The 20,509-nt window shown below is 42.2% G+C and overlaps 1 protein-coding gene across 1 annotated transcript in view; it reads right to left on the bottom strand.

Moving 5' to 3' along the window:
* The window catches only part of LOC126456587 (neuroligin-2-like), a 137,461-nt gene that overhangs the window by 101,035 nt on the left and 15,917 nt on the right, over nt 1-20,509 (bottom strand). The window contains exon 3 of the mRNA XM_050092333.1: nt 9,270-9,467. Coding sequence (XP_049948290.1) covers nt 9,270-9,467 — 198 coding nt within the window. The remainder of the gene's footprint in view (nt 1-9,269; nt 9,468-20,509) is intronic.

Below are 20,509 nucleotides of genomic sequence, written 5' to 3'. Positions count from 1 at the left end.
TGGAAAAACTAATAGAATCCGACCTCGGCGAAGATCAGTTTGGATTACGCAGAAATATTGGAACACGTGAGGCAATACTGACCCTACGACTTATCTTAGAAAATAGATTAAGGAAAGGCAAACCTACGCTGGTAGCATTTGTAGACTTAGAGAAAGCTTTTGACAATGTTGACTGGAATACTCTCTTTCAAATTCTAAGGGTGGCAGGGGTAAAATACAGAGAGCGAAAGGCTATTTACAATTAGTACAGAAACCAGATGGCAGTTATAAGAGTCGAGGGGCATGAAAGGGAAGCAGCGGTTGGGAAGGGAGTGAGACAGGGTTGTAGCCTCTCCCCGATGTTATTCGATCTGTATATTGAGCAAGCAGTAAAGGAAACAAAAGAAAAATTCGGAGTAGGTATTAAAGTCCATGCAGAAGAAATAAAAACGTTGACGTTCACCGATGACATTGTAATTCTGTCAGAGACAGCAAAGGACTTGCAAGAGCAATTGAACGGAATTGACAGTTTCTTGAAAGGAGCATATAAGAAGAACACCAACAAAAGCAAAACGAGGATAATGGAATGTAGTCGAATTAAGTCGGATGATGCTGACGGAATTAGATTAGGAAATGGAAGTGAAACGTGGACGATAAATAGTTTGGACAAGAAGAGAATAGAAGCTCTCGAAATGTGGTGCTATAGAAGAATGCTGAAGATTAGATGGGTAGATCACATAACTAATGAGGAGGTATTGAATAGAACTGGGGAGAAGAGGAGTTTGTGGGACAACTCGACAAGAAGAAGGGACCGGTTTGTAGGACATGTTCTGAGGCATCAAGGGATCACAAATTTAGCATTGGAGGGCAGCGTGGAGGGTAAAAATCGTAGAGGGAGACCAAGAGATGAATACACTAAGCAGATTCAGAAGGAAGTAGGTTGCAGTAAGTACTGGGAGATGAAGAGGCTTGCACAGGATAGAGTAGCATGGAGAGCTGCATCAAAACAGTCTCAGGACTGAAGACAACAACAACAACAACAATTAATGGTACCTGGATTTTAAAAGAATCAGCCACATGATGCCTGTTACGGAAATAAAATGATTAAAATTAGCACTTCTTGCAGTATAAATTTAAACATTTAAAAACTTCCTCCTCATAATTCCACCTTAATAATTCTTGTGCACTCTAAGGATTTTTCTCCTTTTCGCCACGAAGATACTTTCGAAATTAAGTTCTTACCACTTTCAGTCACTTTTTTAATCTTCAGTACTTCAGTTACCGAAAATCAAAACCCTTACAGTAAGTAAGCAAATGAACGTAATTAAAAGTTACACAGTATTTCACATACCGCAATACGCACGTATTGCTATCGATATTTGTAGGTCTTACATTAATACAACAACGGCACGAAAATGATTCCATTTTGTATTCTATAACACAAGAAAATTGATACTGTTTGTTATAAAGAGAATAGCGCGGCTCGTATGTTTCATTTGGTGTTCCACAACGTAAGAAAATATAATACTATTTGTTAGAAAGAGAATAATGCGGCTCATTTATGTGTAAACTGGTGAACCTGATTGTTAGACTAAATTACGCATCAAATTTCACTTCAGCGGACGATAGTGGATGGAGGACTGAAAACACTTGCTTCCGACCGAGATATGCCGTGCCATGTGGCAGTGAGCCCAATGGAACCCCATCAGTGATGGGGAAACCTCAGGGAACAATGGCTTCAGGGAGAAAATGATGCAGATAAGCCGGCAACGAAATATGACCTCACTGGCACGCGTATCGGGCATCACGCGAAGGTTCCCACTACTTTTCGTTTGTGTTTTGGAACACGAATCTGATGTATCTAAAAGAGAATCGTTATCTGCCTTATAAAAAATTGAATACGTAGTTTTATTTTTACTTTTCAACGAAAATTGTGCAGTACTTCGCGCATTGTGTGCCGCAGGGGAAAACAGATTCACCCATAACCATGTGTAGCCTAAAATACTTAGAGGCCTAGAACGAATACATACTGATCGTTACTGTATTTGAAATTTTTTATTATTGCTACTACGGATCCTGCTCACGCAGTATCTCATCATACATACTTTCTATGATTTCGAAACTAAATTTGTCAAAATAAAATAAAATACTTTTTACGTCTTCTTGGTGATAAAACTTTGCACGAGTTCTTACTTAGATGGAAATAATCGTTAAATAAACATTGGCTACTATAAATATTCAAAACAAAAGTAAGTATCTCTCGAAGACAGAATTTTAGACACGTCCTGCTGCACCATGACTTGTTGTAAAAATACTCGTATCTTCGTTAGTCAGTTTTACAAGAAAATTATTTTCAAAAATTTCTGAGTTCTGATATTCATATTGTTACCTTCCTTTCTTTCCTGTCTGTTACGAAATTCGTTTCTTTACACTGATCAACAAGTGAGTTTTAATTATTTGTAGGAAATTCTGCAGATATTTTCTTTTGCGTATTGATGTGTATCCTGATCTTTTAATTGTTTTACTTCGTTCAATAGTTCCAATTTTATTACAATAGCATAAGGAAATTTGAGACATAAAACTATAGAACTGAGTCTAAAATTAGTTTATACAGCGTGGTCCATTGATAGTGACCGGCCAAATATCTCAAGAAATAAGCATCAAACGAAAAAACTACAAAGAACGAAACTCGTCTAACTTGAATGGGGAAACCAGATGACGCTATGGCTGGCCCGCTAGATGGCGCAGCCATAGGTCAAACGGATATCAAGTGCGTTTTCTTAAATAGGAACCCCCACTTTTTATTACATATTCGTGTAATACGTAAAGAAATATGAATGTTTTAGTTGGACCACTTTTTTCGCTTCGTGATAGATGGGGCTGTAATAGTCACAAACTTATAACTACGTGGTATCACGTAACATTCCGCCAGTGCGGACGGCATTTGCTTCGTGATACATTACCCGTGTTAAAATGGACCGTTTACAAATTGCGGAAAAGGTCGATATCGTGTTGATGTATGGCTATTGTGATCAAAATGCCCAGCGGGAGTGTGTTATGTATGCTGCTCGGTATCGTGGACGACATCATTCAAGTGTCCGGACCGTTCGCCGGGTAGTTACGTTATTTAAGGAAGCAGGAAGTGTTCAGCCACATTTCAAACGTCAACCACGACCGGCAACAAATGATGATGCCCAAGTAGGTGTTTTAGCTGCTGTCGCTACAAGATGTTTCACTGCATGAGAGAATGGCGATGTACTTCTAACATGATGGATGTCCGGCACATAGCTCGCGTGCAGTTGAAGCGGTATTGAATAGGATATTTCATTAGAGGTGGATTTGTCGTCGAAGCACCATACCATGGCCCGCACGTTCACCGGATCCGACGGCCCCAGATTTCTTTGTGTGGGAAACGTTGAAGGATATTTTCTATCGTGATCCACCGACAACGCCTGACAACATGCGTCAGTGCATTGTCAATGCATGGGCGAACACTACGGAAGTTATTTACAGGTAATCACGCTGTAACAGCATGCGTTCTCAGAAATGATAAATTCACAAAGGTACATGTATCACATTGGAACAACCGAAATAAAATGTTCGAACGTACCTACGTTCTGTATTTCAATTTAAAAAACCTACCTGTTACCAACTGTTTGTCAAAAATTGTGAGCCATATGTTTATGACTATTACAGCGCCATCTTTCATAATGCGAAAAAAGTGGTCCAACTAAAACATTTATATGTCTTTACGTACTACACGAATATGTAATAATAAATGGGAGTTCCTATTTAAAAAAACACAGTTGTTATCCGTTTGACCTATGGCAGCGCCATCTAGCGGGCCAACCATAGCGCCATCTGGTTTTCCCCTTCAAACTAGACAAGTTTCGTTCTTTGTAGTTTTTTCGTTTGACGCTTATTTCGTGAGATATTTGGCCCGATCGCGATCAATGGACCACCCTGTATAATTAGCTACTACATGTGAATAGAAACAATTGTATTTAATGTATTTGTAAGGTAAAACTAATGTTAATATGACTTGCTTCTTTTATTTGTAAAAGAATTTCACTTATAGCTCTACATTTTAGATCTTGGAAAATATAACACTATAAGTGAAATTCTTTTCTTAAGAGTATGTTCATGTATGTGGACAGTGCTTGACCTTTTCTGTAAACAGATTTTATCTTTCTTTGAGAAAGCGTGACCAAAGTACGAAGAGGAGCAGATTACTGCAATGAAAAGAATAGTGTGCACTTGATACAAGTGCAGAGAACTAGCTTTGTAGTGCATCGGTTACGATTCGGATGGACAGCATGTGTTGGAATTGTATAATTACGAAAGCAATAAACTTAACTTGTGGATTGTAAGAAATAAATTAGATGACAGTCGGAGACTTGTCTGTCAGAGAGTAATTTTATGGGAGTGTAATTAAAACACCCAGTACTAAATCGGTACAGTATAAAGAGTAAAATATGAAAATAAAAAGGTACATCTATCGCAGCCTGACTGAAAGCGGCTTTCGCATCTTAGGGACATGAAAGCACGATACCTGAGCGCTCTGAATATTTTAACACATATGAGTCATGGTGAATGGGGACCGCGCCTAACCAGTATGCGCGTTTTATAGAGACTTTGTGCTATATTGGTTCGATTTTTGGTGCATGGTGTTTGGATCCTCGTATTTAAAAATGTTCGAATTGGTGAACCAATAGACTGGCCACTTCCGTACTGAGGTTTGTGAGCCAACGTTTAACACTAGGTGGCAACACATTTCGTGAGACAAGGCTACTGAAGTCACAATTGCTTCAATACCATACTGGTGCTCGTCCACCAGTGGAAAGACTGGTGTACGAGCCGACTGTGTGAAACTAGATTTTACGGGATCCACATGAAGGTCTGCCCTTAGGTCGCAAAGGGTACAAGAATTATTTTAGTTGTGAGATTATTCCAAGGGGAATGCACTCTAGACCCGGCTATTAGATTACTGAAACTTCCCGGCACATTAAAACTGTGTGCCGGACCGAGACTCGAACTCGGGATCTTTGCAAAGGCAAAGGCAACGGTCCCGAGCTCGAGTCTCGGTCCGGTACACAGTTTTAAAAAAATGTTCAAATGTGTGTGAAATCTTATGGGACTTAACTGCTAAGGTCATCAGTCCTTAAGCTTACACACTACTTAAGCTAAATTATCCTACGGACAAACACACACACCCATGCCCGAGGGAGGACTCTAACCACCGTCGGGACCAGCAGCACAGTCCATGACTGCAGCGCCTTAAACCGCTCGGCTAATCCCACGCGGCTCACAGTTTTATTCTGCCAGGAAGTTTCATATCAGCGCACACTCCGCTGCAAAGTGAAAATCTCATTTTGGTATTAAATTATTGTTTCACAGCACGTGGTCGCTTCCCGTGCTCTGGGAATAGGCATAGACTTGAGCTGTGGATCCACCGACGTTTTTGGATTTGGATCCCTACGTCTGGCTTATTTTGATTGCTTGACGTACCACCATTTACCAAAAATGGTTCAAATGGCTCTGAGCACTATGGGACTCAACTGCAGAGGTCATTAGTCCCCTAGAACTTAGAACTAGTTAAACCTAACTAACCTAAGGACATCACAAATATCCATGCCCGAGGCGGGATTCGAACCTGCGACCGTAGCGGTCTTGCGGTTCCAGACTGCAGCGCCTTTAACCGCACGGCCACCATTTACCAGTTTATTAGTTACGCCTGATGGCAAAAGTTGGGTTCAGTGTTCCCAACCACGTATTTCCTACGAGTAAGTTACGTATAAATGAGGAAGTGGTTTCTAGTGCCTCGAAACCTCTTTGAATCTGAAAATAATCAGCTTAAATACAGCTGAAGCGGCTACTTAATCTCGAAGATGGTTAGTCACAGCTGTGGTTGCCCTTTCTACAAGATTTTCCTCATTAAGATAGACATTACACTTACACCAGAGCATACACTGATGATTAAAAGCAAGATGAATTAAGGTTTGTTCATTAGTAGCTCTCTTTGGTTTTTAAATACGATTTTCTTTGAAATATCTTCTATATGTGTGGTACCACCAGAGCATAATACTAAGGCGGTTCTGTGGGTGTTCACACTTGTTCGGCAACCTATCATTAGTGTTCGTCTAAAATATGAATACACTTCCCTTAGTGTTGGCCAGCGTAAATCTTGAAGCTGTGCGAACAGATGACGTGTCTTCATAGCAAGAAGATACTGCCTGGCTCTGGTCCCATAGTACGCTACAGGCGTAGCAGCGAATGTCTCCAGCAGAAGACAATCCAGGACAACCTTCTACATCTACGCTTAGAAGAAAAACATAAACCTTTCTGCTGGGTACCAGGACATGTGAAAATATGCGGAAACGAGTAAACAATTCAAACTTCTGGAGAAGCTTACGGAGAACACAATGTGCCGTTCCCCTGCAGAGAGTCAGCTTGCTATTGAGGCAGGGAGATACGCATAAGTGGGAGGAACAATGGATAGCAGTGATGAATCATGACTTGCGATCAGTGAGTCCAGCTATCCGACTGTAGCCATCTGGGACCGATCGCTACGACTGGACAGCGTGACCCAGAACTGCCCGAAAATAGGGAAGGTCTGTAAGACATAGCTTCTGACTGGAATCCCCAATCAGTGATGGCTCGTGTGTACATTTCACCAGATGCCACATACTAACTCAGCACATCTTACATTTGAAGGAGGGGGCAGAAGTAAATTTAAATGGGAACTTGTCATCTATTTAAACCGAAGGCGAGGCAAGAGTAGTAAGAGTCTGAAAATGTAATAAATGAAAAGCACCAGTTTGCTTTTGTTCTACATGTCCCGAGATGATTTTAAAGCATAGTTAGGTACAATAAAATTTATTGCCACAGCCAATGGCTACAATCTCTTCCACAGGAAACAAAAACGGAAAATTAAACCCCTCCTCTATGCCCCACCTTCTTCCCCATCCACTGTCTGCAAGAAGTAGTGTACACTACCATTTATACGTGAGGTATCACAGATTGTTGCCAAAGCACTAAAATCCTGCCAGTGTAGGCTTTCCTATTATGTCAGGAAAACGACAGCCGAGTGTGTTTTAAATAGCAAAGATAAGATCCAGTTATTAGACAACAGTGGGGTATACAGAATCACCTGTTCTGATTCTGACAAATTTTACATTGGTCAGTCAGGCAGAGACATCGCAACTACGCTGGCTGAACATGAACGCAGCTGGAGGTTGCAGAATTCAGACTCTGCATTTGCTGAGCATGTACTGAGTGAGGGTCACAACTACCTGCCCGTGTCCTGTGTACTTCACCTAGTAAACAAAGGCCTTAAACTAAACCTGCTAGAAACCCTCGAAATTAACAAATATCTTGCTCAGAGTCCAGATCTAATCCTAAATGACCAGACACAGCTAAACACTTCCCCTCTTCTAAACTTTATATAATCATCTTTTTTGTTCATTCCTTACCACACTGTCTCTTCCTACAAATTCCCAATTTCCTGTATTCATAAAGTTCTTTTATTTTGTTGAAATTGTCTTTGTATTCCATATAGACTGTAGTTTCAATAGTTAAGTCTTTCTTTACATTGGTACTTGTATTACTGTCCATGTTTAACACCACTTGTAGTTGTGTTTAACGCAAACTGTTTCACAGTCTGTGGTTTGAAGAGCACCAGCAGATGAGGTACAGGCGGAAGTAAAGCTGTGACAACAGGGCGTGAGTCGTGCTTGGGTAGCTCAGATGGTAGAGCACTTGCCTGTGAAAGGCAAAGGTCCCGAGTTCGAGCCTCAGTCCGGCACTCAGTTTTAATCTACAGGAAGTTTCAGCAGCAGGATGAGATTACCGCTCTCCCCTGGCCACCAGAGTCCCCGGTCTTAGACTTAGTCGAAAATATATTCGACCATGTCGATCGGGTTGTTCGCGCTGTGGATCCTGAAAACGAGAAACCTAGATCATCTGGCCACAGCACTGGTCTCGGCATGGCTCCACATCCCTGTCGGTAGTTGTCACTCACTCTCTTCCTGAACATCTCGCAGCGGTTCGCGCTTCAAAAGGTAGATATTTAGGCTTTCGACAGTGGTCACACTTATGTGACAGGACAGTGCAGTTCGCGTTATTGAATTTCTCTTTCTGTAGTAATTTTTAGAATTGCTCGTAAATAATATTTTAGTATTTGTGTGAGTATTTGCGTCTCTAAAATATTTTTGTGTATTCATCGTTGGTAACTTTACTGTTTTACCACTTATCCACACACGTCCCAGAAAATACGGACACTGAAGAATTTCTAATGAACCTGATGAAGCGCCCCAAAACGCGTCATTGAAAGCTAACGCTACAAGCCACAAATACTTTGAACAAGCTTAATTTTATTGTCACGACTGATTTCGGATTTCATTATTTCAATACAGTGTCACAATTGTCAGCAACATGTCATCCGCTCCTGTACTGCTTAAGATATTTTTAAACTGTTTGCACCGTTTTATGTGCGTACAGTGTGGAAGCAAATGATATGCTGCTGACAATTGTTATACTGTACTACAACGCCTCTAACCACCTGCAGATAGGCAGAACATCTCGACGTCGACCTTAGAAACAAAATGAAGCTCCTTGGGATAACTTATTTGGGGCTTGTCGCGTTGGCTCTCAACGACCAGTAAACACAAAATTATACTTGTTATACCGGAGCTAAGGGAGCCCCTGAGGGTCGGCAACCCATATTACACCAAAGAGGAAGAGGTTGTCTATGCCCAAGGCGTACCAAAAGTACAATGGTAAACTCCGGCTATTTACATACAAGATAATGGAAACAGGCATTCCGAACACTACTTCCCGCAGGGGGAGCTCGAGCCACGACCTACAGCAAGTATCACTACGCCAAAACCCTATTGGTTGGAGACAGCTAGTTAGGGACTAGAACCAGCCCCGAAGTTCAGTTCACGCCGGATGGCAACCTCGTGTACTGCGACCGTTGAAGATAACGTCGTCGTCTCTGAATTGGACTGTTTCTAGTGTATGTGTGTGTGTGTGTGTGTGTGTGTGTGTGTGTGTGTGTGTGTGTGTGTTACCACGAACCTTTGTGGAAAATTAGAAGTGAAGTTTCGTTTGCTTCAATTAGGAGACATTTACTGGCATAATTACTGTTAACCTTTGTTTGTTGACCTGTCATCAACCTTGCGAACTTACATCAACAGAAGTTGTGCTTGTGAAAAATTGAGAATCGTCAGTCACAACAATACTTATTGTAACAATCATCATCTTCAGTATCATCATCAGCAGCAGCTCACCGTCCGGCACGGCGCTGGACGTCATGAGCAGGTGGACGCAGGCTGCGCCCGTGCCGTGCCCCACCAGCGTCACGTTGGTGGGGTCGCCGCCGAAGACGGCGATGTTCTCCTGGATCCAGTGCAGCGCCGCGATCTGGTCCATCAGCCCGTAGTTGGCCGGCGACCGCAGGTACACATCCGTATTGGCGTTCAGGAAGCCTGTAGGGCAACCAACCGAATAGACACTTATAACGTATAACGATTGTAAAAGAGACATTCACCAAAGCTGATAAGACTCTTCCTCTGTATCCCAATAAATTATTATTCATGCAGGTATCTCGTCTCTACAGCTACAACTGAATGAAAGCGTTTCACTTTTATAAATGAAGCATCTTCAGTGGCCTGTAATAAACGTTTGTTTTTATGTATATAATAAATCCATTACGTAGTAGTTAAAAGTATATTAAGACGTCACGTTTTCTCTTGTGTTACTGTCTTGTTTTACAGGTTGGAAACAACTGTGGCTGCACAATTTTCGTGAGTTCAAACTTTCGTTTGGTGTAACATGAGATTGTATTGAATTTGTGTTTCTTTACTCTGTGTAGTGTTACCAACTGTCACTGTGCGTTTTATATTTTTGTTTGTGTTGCGTATGTGTGGTTTGATATTTGTTCATTCGTTATGTGTGCGTATGTGTCTTGTGTGTGTTGTTGTATGTGAGTACGTTATTCTTCGTATGAGTGAATTTTTTGTTTTGTACGCACGCGCGCGCCTGTGTGTGTGTGTGTGTGTGTGTGAGAGAGAGAGAGAGAGAGAGAGAGAGAGAGGGGGGGTGGAGGGAGGGGGAAATTAATTAATTATTTAGGCTGGTTATGTCTACACTTCTATTTGTTGTTGTTTTAGTGGTAACATGATCAGCGAGTTATTGCTTATACCGATTTGGCCATTAATTAATTTGGCTCTCATTCCAAGGGCTCTTGGTAGATGAAACTTTTTCTGTGAGGCAAATGAAATCGCAACTGGAAATATTTGGGACAGAATTGGTAGGGAAACTTCCTGAGCCGGCCGTTGTGGCCGAGCGGTTCCAGGCGCTTCAGTCCGAAACCGTGCAACTGCTACCGTCGCAGGTTCGAATAGTGCTTCGGACATGGATGTGTGTGATGTCCTTAGGTAAGTTAGGTTAAAGTAATTCTAAGTCTAGGGGACTGATGGCCTCAGATGTTAAGTCCCATAGTGATCGCAGCCGTGTGAACTAAACCTCCTGAAAACTTTGTTCAGAAAGGGTTGATTTGAACTGTTTCTGCATATATTCTAGGGGTAATATACCCATAAGAGAAATAAAAAAACCTAGTTCATGTATTTATTTATATGTATCCTGTATAAAATAGTTGGCGTACACGACTTATGCGATGTATGAGATATTGCTGATGCCCGATACTGATTAACGTAGGGCGACCACCACTTTGAATTGCAGTAAGCAACCAGGTCCTGTGCGAGAGGTGGCCGGGTCTAGGGGAAGTTCTGAGAAACATAGTCGAAAGGTATACGGAAACACGGATAATATTCAATATGTAAAGGAACAGCAGAGAATCGAGGCGTTCGAGACGTTGTACTACAGATGAATGTAGAAAATCAAGTGAACTAGTAAGATAAGGCGTTTGAGACGTTGTACTGCAGATGAATGTTTAAAATCAAGTGAACTAATAAGATAAGGAATGAGGAGGTTCTCCTCAGAATCCACGAAGAGCGAACGATTTGGAAAACACTGAAATGTAGAAGGGACAGTATGATAGGACATATGTTAAGGCATCAAGGAATATGCTCAATGTTACTAGAGGGAAATGTAGAGGATAGAGACTGTGGGGGATGACTGAGTTTGGAAGACATCCAGCAAATAACAGGATGTGGGGTGCAAATCCTACTCTGAGATGAATAGGTGGGCACAAGAGTTCGAGTCATGTTGATCCCAATCAAACCAGCCCGAGAAAAATCTGTGTGAGGTATTGTAGCTTAGTAGAGTGAAATCAGAGTTTTAGACAATTAAATGTTAATAGCTCATTAATGATTTTAATTTAAAAAACGAACTGAAATAAATGGTAGCAAAGAAGGCTTACAAGGGTGGGTACGTAGCCCTGCGTTATTGTTACGTAGCGCACGGGGATTATAATAAATCAACAGAATATTCTTCGAAATCATGTCGTGTTCCTCAGCAGTAAGCATGAGAGATTTGACATGTAATTTCGGGATTCATCTTTCACAGTATTAATCGTACTTCTGGAATCTGTTACGATTCTGTTAATCTCTGCAACTGCCTAGCATTTAAACATTTACGCGTATTGTGATTTTTGCTCGTTTATTTACAGATTTATTTATATTGTGAGTATTCCTTACACACACACACACACACACACACACATACACACCAAACACACACGCATACGCAGACACACGCAGAACATACATATTCCACAATGTACAAACTGTTGGTTCTGAGTGATGAGAGGATACGGGGCAGACAAGTTCTAATGAACTTGTGTCCGGAAATGCTTGGCTTCGATGCGAGAGACCACTTAGTCAGTCACACATTGTTACAGAGACTGCTGTCTGAGCGCGTGCTGTACCATGCAGCCACACTTATAGTATGTGTTGAAAATAATTTCCATGTGCCTATGTGCCTCAACACATGCGTTAAGGCGGCGTGGTATGTTCTGCTTCACACGTTCACATCGGCTACGCTCCATCCGAACAGTGTCAAAGGCAGCATGAATACGCTGCTGCATTGTCTCCACATCAGGAATAGGTTTTGCATACAGGATATTTTTGAGATGGCTCCATAATCAGAAATCGCAAGTGATGAGATCTGTTGACACAGCCCCCTCATCCGTTCTACTGGACCCCCTCATCCTATCACTGGACCCGGAAAGACACGATTTAGATGTGTTCGGACGTTAACGGTGAAGTGGACGGGAGCACCATCATGTAGCGACCAATAACACTTCGAATGAACAATGGCACTTCTGCTATCTGGGAGGCAAAGTCAAACGCAAGAAATGCCCATTGTTCCGGCTTGTTAGGCGACGTGGAAGGAAGATTAGTCCCAAAATAGGTCTCCAATAATCCCGGCCCTCACATACCGGCTGTACTGGTGCTAACGATTCGCTATCACCAGGACTTCTATATACTATCCCACCGATGACTGTTATGAAAGTTGAAGTTAACACTCCACGTAAAGGTGGCCGCATCTTTGAATAAGATGAATGACACAAATCCCGGAATCGTGCGTTCCTAGTGAAGAAAAATTGAACGTTGTGGTTGTTGTCGGCGGGGATAGGTCTCCTGATGCAACATTAATGCTCACCGCCCGTTGCCATTTGGCTTTCCAAAAGTAAACACCATCTCGGCATGCTCATGAGTTGAATAAGGAACCATTGTGCACAACACTATATCACATCCACTACAACGTGAGTCAGCAAGAGAAGTGAATAGGACACAGCATTACCAATTACTAATGGCACGAGAGGGCGCTAGGGCAGGACGTATGAGGAACAGTACCACGCTCTAGGAGGAAACCATGCGTACTGTAACTGTGACTTCATGGTGCAGTGCGTATTGGATCGCAGTCTCTGTAACAAAATATGATTGGGTAAATTGTCTCTAGCATGGGAAGCATGCATTGCCGGACATCAGTTCATTAGACATTTTTTGTTCCGTATCTCTCGTTGATGAATCCACAGAGTTTGTACCCGATGGAAAAAGTCACCCTACATCACCTCTGCTGAACAAATGATTATAGCTATTCAGGTATGCATTTTAGAGCCCATGTCCAATAGATATTTTTTTCTTCTTTTAGTCTATACTGCTTCGTCAATAATATGGAAGGCAAAGACCTTGCAGTACAAGAGATTTGTTTCACGGTACCGAAGATGATGAAGTGTTCATATCTCTTAAGGTATACGTTTTAGAATCCATGTTTACTACGCTTTCTTTGTTTCGAATGTCTATTCCTGTTCCATTCTTGAATCCTACCACTCCCCCAGGGACACACTGTATATACACGTGCCGACATTGGTCACCCGGGTAGTTCAGAACCGTGGTTCACTGCTCAACAGAATGCTTCTGAGAGCCCATTACTTGTTTTCGGATGGTAGGAGCAGATGACGACGTGCTTATTACACGATACGGTGATTCTCGTTTGTGGTGGGGAGATGTGGTCGGCCGGAGCTTCGACCACGGCTAAAGTGCTACTAAGATCCCGCGCAGTCTAACATAATATCGCCCTCAAATTCGAGTGCTCCACAAATCTGCATGATGCTAATAACGCTGTACCAGAAGAGAACTTTACATATAGGTGCCTTCAAAGTGATCGCAGATAGGGGAAGAGGCCAGCCGGATTTCATTATGGTCAGACAGAGGTTCCTATATCCAACATTTCATTGTAAGTCACACTTAAGGGCTGATATAATCTTACATCACGATTTAGTAATGAAGAACAGTAGACCGAAATTGAAGACAATCATCCGGAAGAATAAATGGGGAAAGAAGGGGGATACTGAAGTACTCTGGAATGATGAGAAGCTTTTAAAGTTGTCTAAGGCTGTAGATAACGCGGTAATGAATACCACGGTATGCACTTGAAGGCGACTGGCCATTTGGCAGTCGCAGAACTGAAACATGGAAACTTAAGAACGTAACTGCAAAGAAAACACAGGTAAAAGAAGAAATACGCAAGTTATCAGTTAAAGATGAAAGTACAGAAATAATTAAGGAAAGCCAAGAAAGCAACAAAGTAATTCTATTAGCACTGAAATAAACAGGAACTGTAACAACGCCAAGGCGAAATGGCTGCAAGAAATGAGTAAAGAAATCGAAAGAGATTTGGTCGTCGGAAGGACTGATCAGCATGCAGAATATTCAGAACCAACTTCGGTGAAATTAAAATTGTAAGCAACAACATTAAGGCTGCAATGATAGCACCACTGCTATACGCACAGGAGAGAGTGGATAAGCAGAAAGAGTACATGGAAGGGCACTACGAGCGCGAGAATTGTCTGATGATGCGACAGAAGAAGCTTGTATGGGAGAAATAGGGGACCCTGTATTATAATTCACCTGAACTTTGAGATCAAACAAAGCTGAAGGGTTAGATAATATTCCTCCGAATATCTAAAATCAATGAGAAAAGCGGCAACCAAGCGACTATTCTCACTGGGTGTAGAATCTCTGAAACTAGAGAAACACAATGAGACTTGCACAAACAGGTCATCCACAAAATCCAGTAGACATCAAGGGCAGGTAAGTTGGAAGACTATCGCGCAGTCTGGTTATTAACTCATTCATCATAATTCTAACAAGAAACATGTAAATAAGGATGCGAAAGGAAACTGAGGATCTGTTGGAAAAGAATCAATTTCACTTCAGGATAAGTAACGGTGTCAGAGAGGAGAACAAGTCCATTGGGTTTGTCGACCTAGGAAAAGCATTCGCCGGTGTAAAAAGGCTCAAGATGCTCCAACTTTGGAGAAAAATAAGAGTGAGTGATAAGGAGATTGGGGAAATATGCGAAGAGGGAAGGAAAAGAATCTAAACCGAAGGACGAAGGGCCCGAAAGAAAGAGGGCGTAAGACAGGGACGCAGTCTATCACTCTACTGTTCAATCTACACATCGAAGATGCAAAAGCGGAAATAAGAGAAGGTTTCAAGAGGGGAATTTAACATTCAGGGTGAAATAATATAATTAATTAGATTCTCTGATGACAGTGCGCTCCTCTGTAAAAATGATGAAAAATTGCAGGACTGCTCGTATGGAATGAGTAATCTCATGAAAATTTGTCCTGAGAGTAAACCTTACAAAGACTGAAGTAATGAGGAGTAACAGAAATGAAATTAGTCTCCAACATAAAATCGAAATTGGTGATCGCGAAGTAGGCGAGGATAAGTAAGTCTACCTTATAACCAAATGAACACATCACAGACGAAGCAACGAGAAAATGAAAAACTGACCAGTGGCAAACAGGGCATTCCTGGCCAAAAGAATTCTACTACTATCAAACATCTCTGAGAACGTACTCGTACGTTTGAAGCTCTTCATTGTATGGGCTGTTGGAGAAGTGGCGAAGAAGAGAACTGAAGCTTTTAATCTGTGGTGCTATAAAACGATGTTGAAAATTAAATGAGCTGAAAAGGAATGAAGTTGTTCTCCGCATAATAGTTCAAGGAATTAACACATAGACCGAGCGAGGTGGCGCAGTGGTTAGACACTGGACTCGCATTCGGGAGGACGACGGTTCAATTCCGCGTCCGGCCATCCTGATTTAGGTTTTCCGTGATTTCCCTAAATCACTCCAGGCAAATTCCGGGATGGTTGCTCTGAAAGGGCACTGCCGACGTCCTTCCCATCCTTCCCTAATCCGATGAGACCGATGACCACGCTGTCTGGTCTCCTTCCCCAAAACAACCAACCAACCAATTAACACATAGAAATCAGTGACAACATGAAGGGATAAGATGATAAGATATTTGTTAAGACATCAAGGAATAACTTCGGCTGTACTAAAGGGGGCTGTGGAGAGTAAAATCTCTAGAGGAGAAGGCAGAGATTGGACTACATCGAATAATTAACTAAGGACGTATGACGTAAGTCTACTCTGTAATGGAGAGGTCGGCAGAAGAGAGAACCTGATGACTCAGAGAAGAATGTCTACGGAGCGATATCAAATGGAATGACCTCTCAAAGATGGCTGTATGTTTTTAGTTATTATTTATGGACATATCAAAGATAACGAAGGAAATATAATTTATGGACACATATGGACATATCAAACATAACTAAGGAAATATAATTCACCTATGAAAGAGCTGGTAATTCAGATCGTCATGGGATCGTTCCTCGAGTAATTCTTCCCCGTCAGGTACAAATTCGAGGTATATTAATATAGGACATAACATGTTCCTATGAAGAGCACCATATTCCGTCAGAGATTCAATTAGCGGGCGAGAGAGTGTCAGACAGCAGCCTACACTACAAGGATGGCATTACTCGACACGGATACGTTTTCTGTTAAAATCCCAGAACGCACGTCCCTAAAACAATAAAGCAAAATATTAATTTCCGTGTCGCATAGCAACCGTGGGAACAAAATCACGAAAGTGCTAACTGGAACAGAACATTGCCTTCAGTTAAACTTTCCAGGCACCATTCGAGAATGGAAGAGGACAAGGGAGAATGCTTACCAATATAAGACCAGGATTCGAACCGGGGTCTCCAGATCACAAGTATGTATATATATATGAGTCATCCATACATGGAAATTGTTTAATATGTTATTCTACAAGAAAAAATAAAGAAAAAAATTCATATAAACATAGGTCCACAAATGTTTAGTTACATAGTTACGGCTGATAAAAGATTTTGTCCGAAATTCAGCCAGTTCGCTAATATGAATCCATCGCACAACTGTATGACGTTAAAGTAATGCACGATTTCCATTAATTTTGTTGTTATTGATCTGGTGAATCTAATAAAACATGTCTAGACGTGTATCTGTGGTAGTTTTCCAGAACATCCAGAGAATCAAAAATTATTATTCCAGTAAATTTATTTACTTTCCATTAAGAATGTAGAAGATATATTTATGTCATTGTTGACAACCGCTACTGAGTTGGTTCAGTCGTTTCCTAACCTCGAAACTAGTTGGTTTTCTGTATTTTTAGTGAAAGAACATAATAACAATAGTGCATTTAAGTGAAACAACGCAGTAACTGTTATAGTTTGTAGATTAATTATGAAATAGGAAAGCCTTTCAAATTTACAACAGAGGAATATATATATATATATATATATATATATATATATATATATATATATATATATATATATATATATAAGTGTGTGTGTGTGTGTGTGTGTATTCTCGCAGAATGAAACGCCGAATGAAAAATTTGTACCAAGGCCGCGATTTGGATCCATGTCTCCTGTTCACAAGGCAGATGCACTAACCACTGCGCCACACTGGAACAATAGCCTTGCATACGATTTCCGGCCTTGGTACAAGTTTTTATTTGTCACTTCATTCTGCATGAATACATATCATACAAGTCTGGGACTTACAAATGTCTCTGGAACCACAGTTTCATTTGATTAAAGGACGTATGCCGGGGTTTCATAGAGGATCCCTCGTTTCGTTTGATACTGAGGCGCTATTGCAATTCAGCGGATGAGTCTCTGCAACACTCTTCGAATTTAGGGGGATACTAAGTGTGCTGAGGCGTCAATGAGAATTTAGATTGACGGCAGAGGTGTGCTAGGATAGCGCATGCAGTTCAGCAAAGCAACTGTGTCAGGGTGGCGTAGTTGTTACCGCATCCATCTACTGAGCAGCGGACCCAGGTTCGAATCACGGCCTTCGTACAAATTTTCGTTTGTCATTTCAGTCCGGATATACACTGATCAGCCAAACCATTATGACTTCTACCTACCGCGACATTGGATGCCGCTTGGTGACGTTGCGGGAACGTGACTCGGTAACAAAAATATGTAAGCGGAGCAGACACGGACCGGGGATCACTTTAGCGAAGATATGGGCAACAAAGGGGGATATCCATTGAGATAAGCGACTTTAATAAAGTGCAGACTATTATTACGAGGAGCCTGTGGACGAGTATCTCGGAAACGGAGAAGCCCAACGAATGTTCACGTGCCACTGTCGTGAGCATCTACGGAAAGAGGACAGTCAAAGTACCAGTAGTAGCTAAATGTTCGGACGTCCACGATTCTTCACAGAGCATGTTGTTCAAAGGCTTGTCTGGTCCCTAAAGTACCGGGTGATCAAAAAGTCAATATAAATTTGAAAACGGAATAAATCACGGAATAATGTAGATAGAGAGGTACAAATTGACACACATGCTTCGAATGACATGGGGTTTTATTAGAACAAAAAAAATACAAAAGTAAAAAAAAAAATGTCGGACAGATGGCGCTTCATCTGATCAGAATAGCAATAATTTGCATAACAAAGTAAGCCAAAGCACAGATGACGTTCTTTACAGGAAATGCTCAATTTGTCCACCATCATTCCTCAACTACAGCTGTAGTCGAGGAATAATGTTGTGAACAGCATTGTAAAGCATGTCCGGAGTTATGGTGAGGCATTGGCGTCGGATGTTGTCTTTCAGCATCCCTAGAGAAATCGGTCGATTACGATACACTTGCGACTTCAGGTAACCCCAAAGCCAATAATCGCACGGACTGAGGTCTAGAAACCTGGGAGGCCAACCATGACGGAAGTGGCTGCTGAGTACATGATCATCACCGTACGAAGCGCGCAAGAGATCTGCCGGCCGCGGTGGTCTAGCCGTTCTAGGCGCACAGTCCGGAACGGCGTGACTGCTACGGTCGCAGGTTCGAATCCTGCCTCGGGCATGGATGTGTGTGATGTCCTTAGGTTAGTTAGGTTTAAGTAGTTCTAAGTTCTAGGGGACTGATGACCACGGATGTTAAGTCCCATAGTGCTCAGAGCCATTTGAACCATTTGAACCATTTGCAAGAGATCTTTCACGCGTCTAGGAACGTGGGGTGGAGCGCCATCCTGCATAAACATCGTACGTTCCAGCCGGTGTATATCAGCCAGGCTGGGTATGATGCGATTCTGTAACATATCAGCGTACCTCTCACCCGTCACGGTAGCAGCTACAAAACCAGAATCACGCATTTCCTCGAAGAGAAAAGGCCCGATAACGGTAGATCTGGTGAATCCAACCCATACCGTGACTTTCTCGTCGTGCAATGGAGTTTCCACGACCGTTCTAGGATTTTCGGTAGCGCAGATTCTGCAGTTGTGGGCGTTGACAGACCCTCGGAGCGTGAAATGAGCTTCGTCGGTCCACAACACGTTACTCAACCAATCGTCAGCTTCCACCATCTTTCGAAACGCCCACACCGCAAATGCCCTCCGCTTCACTAAATCGCCAGGTAACAGTTCATAATGCCGATGGATATTGTACGGATAACATCGGACCAACCAAACAGTACCGTATGGAATGCCGGTGCGACGTGCGACTGCACAAGCGCTGACTTCCCCGTGCATAGACGAACCCGCTACAGTTTCCATTTCTTCCTGAACTGCCTCAGCAGCATTACGCCTTGTGCTCGGTCGTCCACTACGGGGTCTATCGTGTAAACAACCCGTAGGTTCGAACTTCGAAATCATTCTCGCCACAGCTGCATTTGTCAACGGACCTTTACCCGTTCGAATCCCCTTCCTATGGCGACAAGATCGTAACGCTGAACTAGCACATTCCCCATTCTGATAATACAACTTCACTTAAAGCGCCTTTTCAGGTAACGTCAACATGCTGCGACTGCTGGCGCATCTAATTCTCTCTCTCTCTTTTTTTTTCTTTATTGTGATTTCATTCCCCTGCCCCATATGGGCTGGGGAGGATTGTCAGCAGCACAATCCGCCGCTCTTCAGCCGAATGACTTGACAACTAAATCAAGAATAGAATGTTACATATATAAGGCGATAAAAAAGGGGAACATAAAATAGAGTAAGGGAAGATAATGGAGATAAAAAGATTCTCTCTCTCATTACATCTCCTTTTATACACGATGATCATGCACAGTCACTGACGTTTTGCCGTCCAACGCCATATGTCGGACATTTTGTGAACTTTTTTTTTTGTTCTAATAAAACCCCACGTCACTCCAAGCATGTGTGTCAGTTTTTACATTTCTATCTACATTATTCCGTGGTTTATTAAGTTTTCAAATTTATACTGACTTTTCGATCGCTCTGTAGAATAGATGGTGAACTGTGGCATTTCTAACGAAAGAGCACAATGCTGGTGCACGCCCAAATGATTCGGAGTACGCTGTTCATCGCACATTTTTCAATATGGAACTGTGCGGCAGACCACCCCTACGTGTGCACTTGTTGACCCAGTTACATCGTCAGTTATGATTGCAGTGGGCGCGGGACCATCGGGATTTGATCGTCGATCAGTGGAAACGGCTCTTGGATAAATCACATTTTTGCTACACTAGGTCGCTGATCGTCCCCTCAAACACTCGAAAGCGCAGCGCACTACGGATACGGGATGGTGGGATCAGTACTATACTATCGGATACGTTCTCCCGCGCTTACATGGGACCTGTGGTAGTAATCGAAGAAACGCTGACAGCTGCGAATGACATGCATTCCGTCATACATGGTGTCTACCCCAAACGGCGATGTCGTCCTTCAGCAGTATAGTTGTCTCTCTGA

This window comes from Schistocerca serialis, chromosome 2 (genome assembly GCF_023864345.2).
Source record: "Schistocerca serialis cubense isolate TAMUIC-IGC-003099 chromosome 2, iqSchSeri2.2, whole genome shotgun sequence".
Classification (NCBI taxonomy): domain Eukaryota; kingdom Metazoa; phylum Arthropoda; class Insecta; order Orthoptera; family Acrididae; genus Schistocerca; species Schistocerca serialis.
Note: the sequence above shows the minus strand (reverse complement) of the source record. Positions and strands in the feature narration are given on the sequence as shown.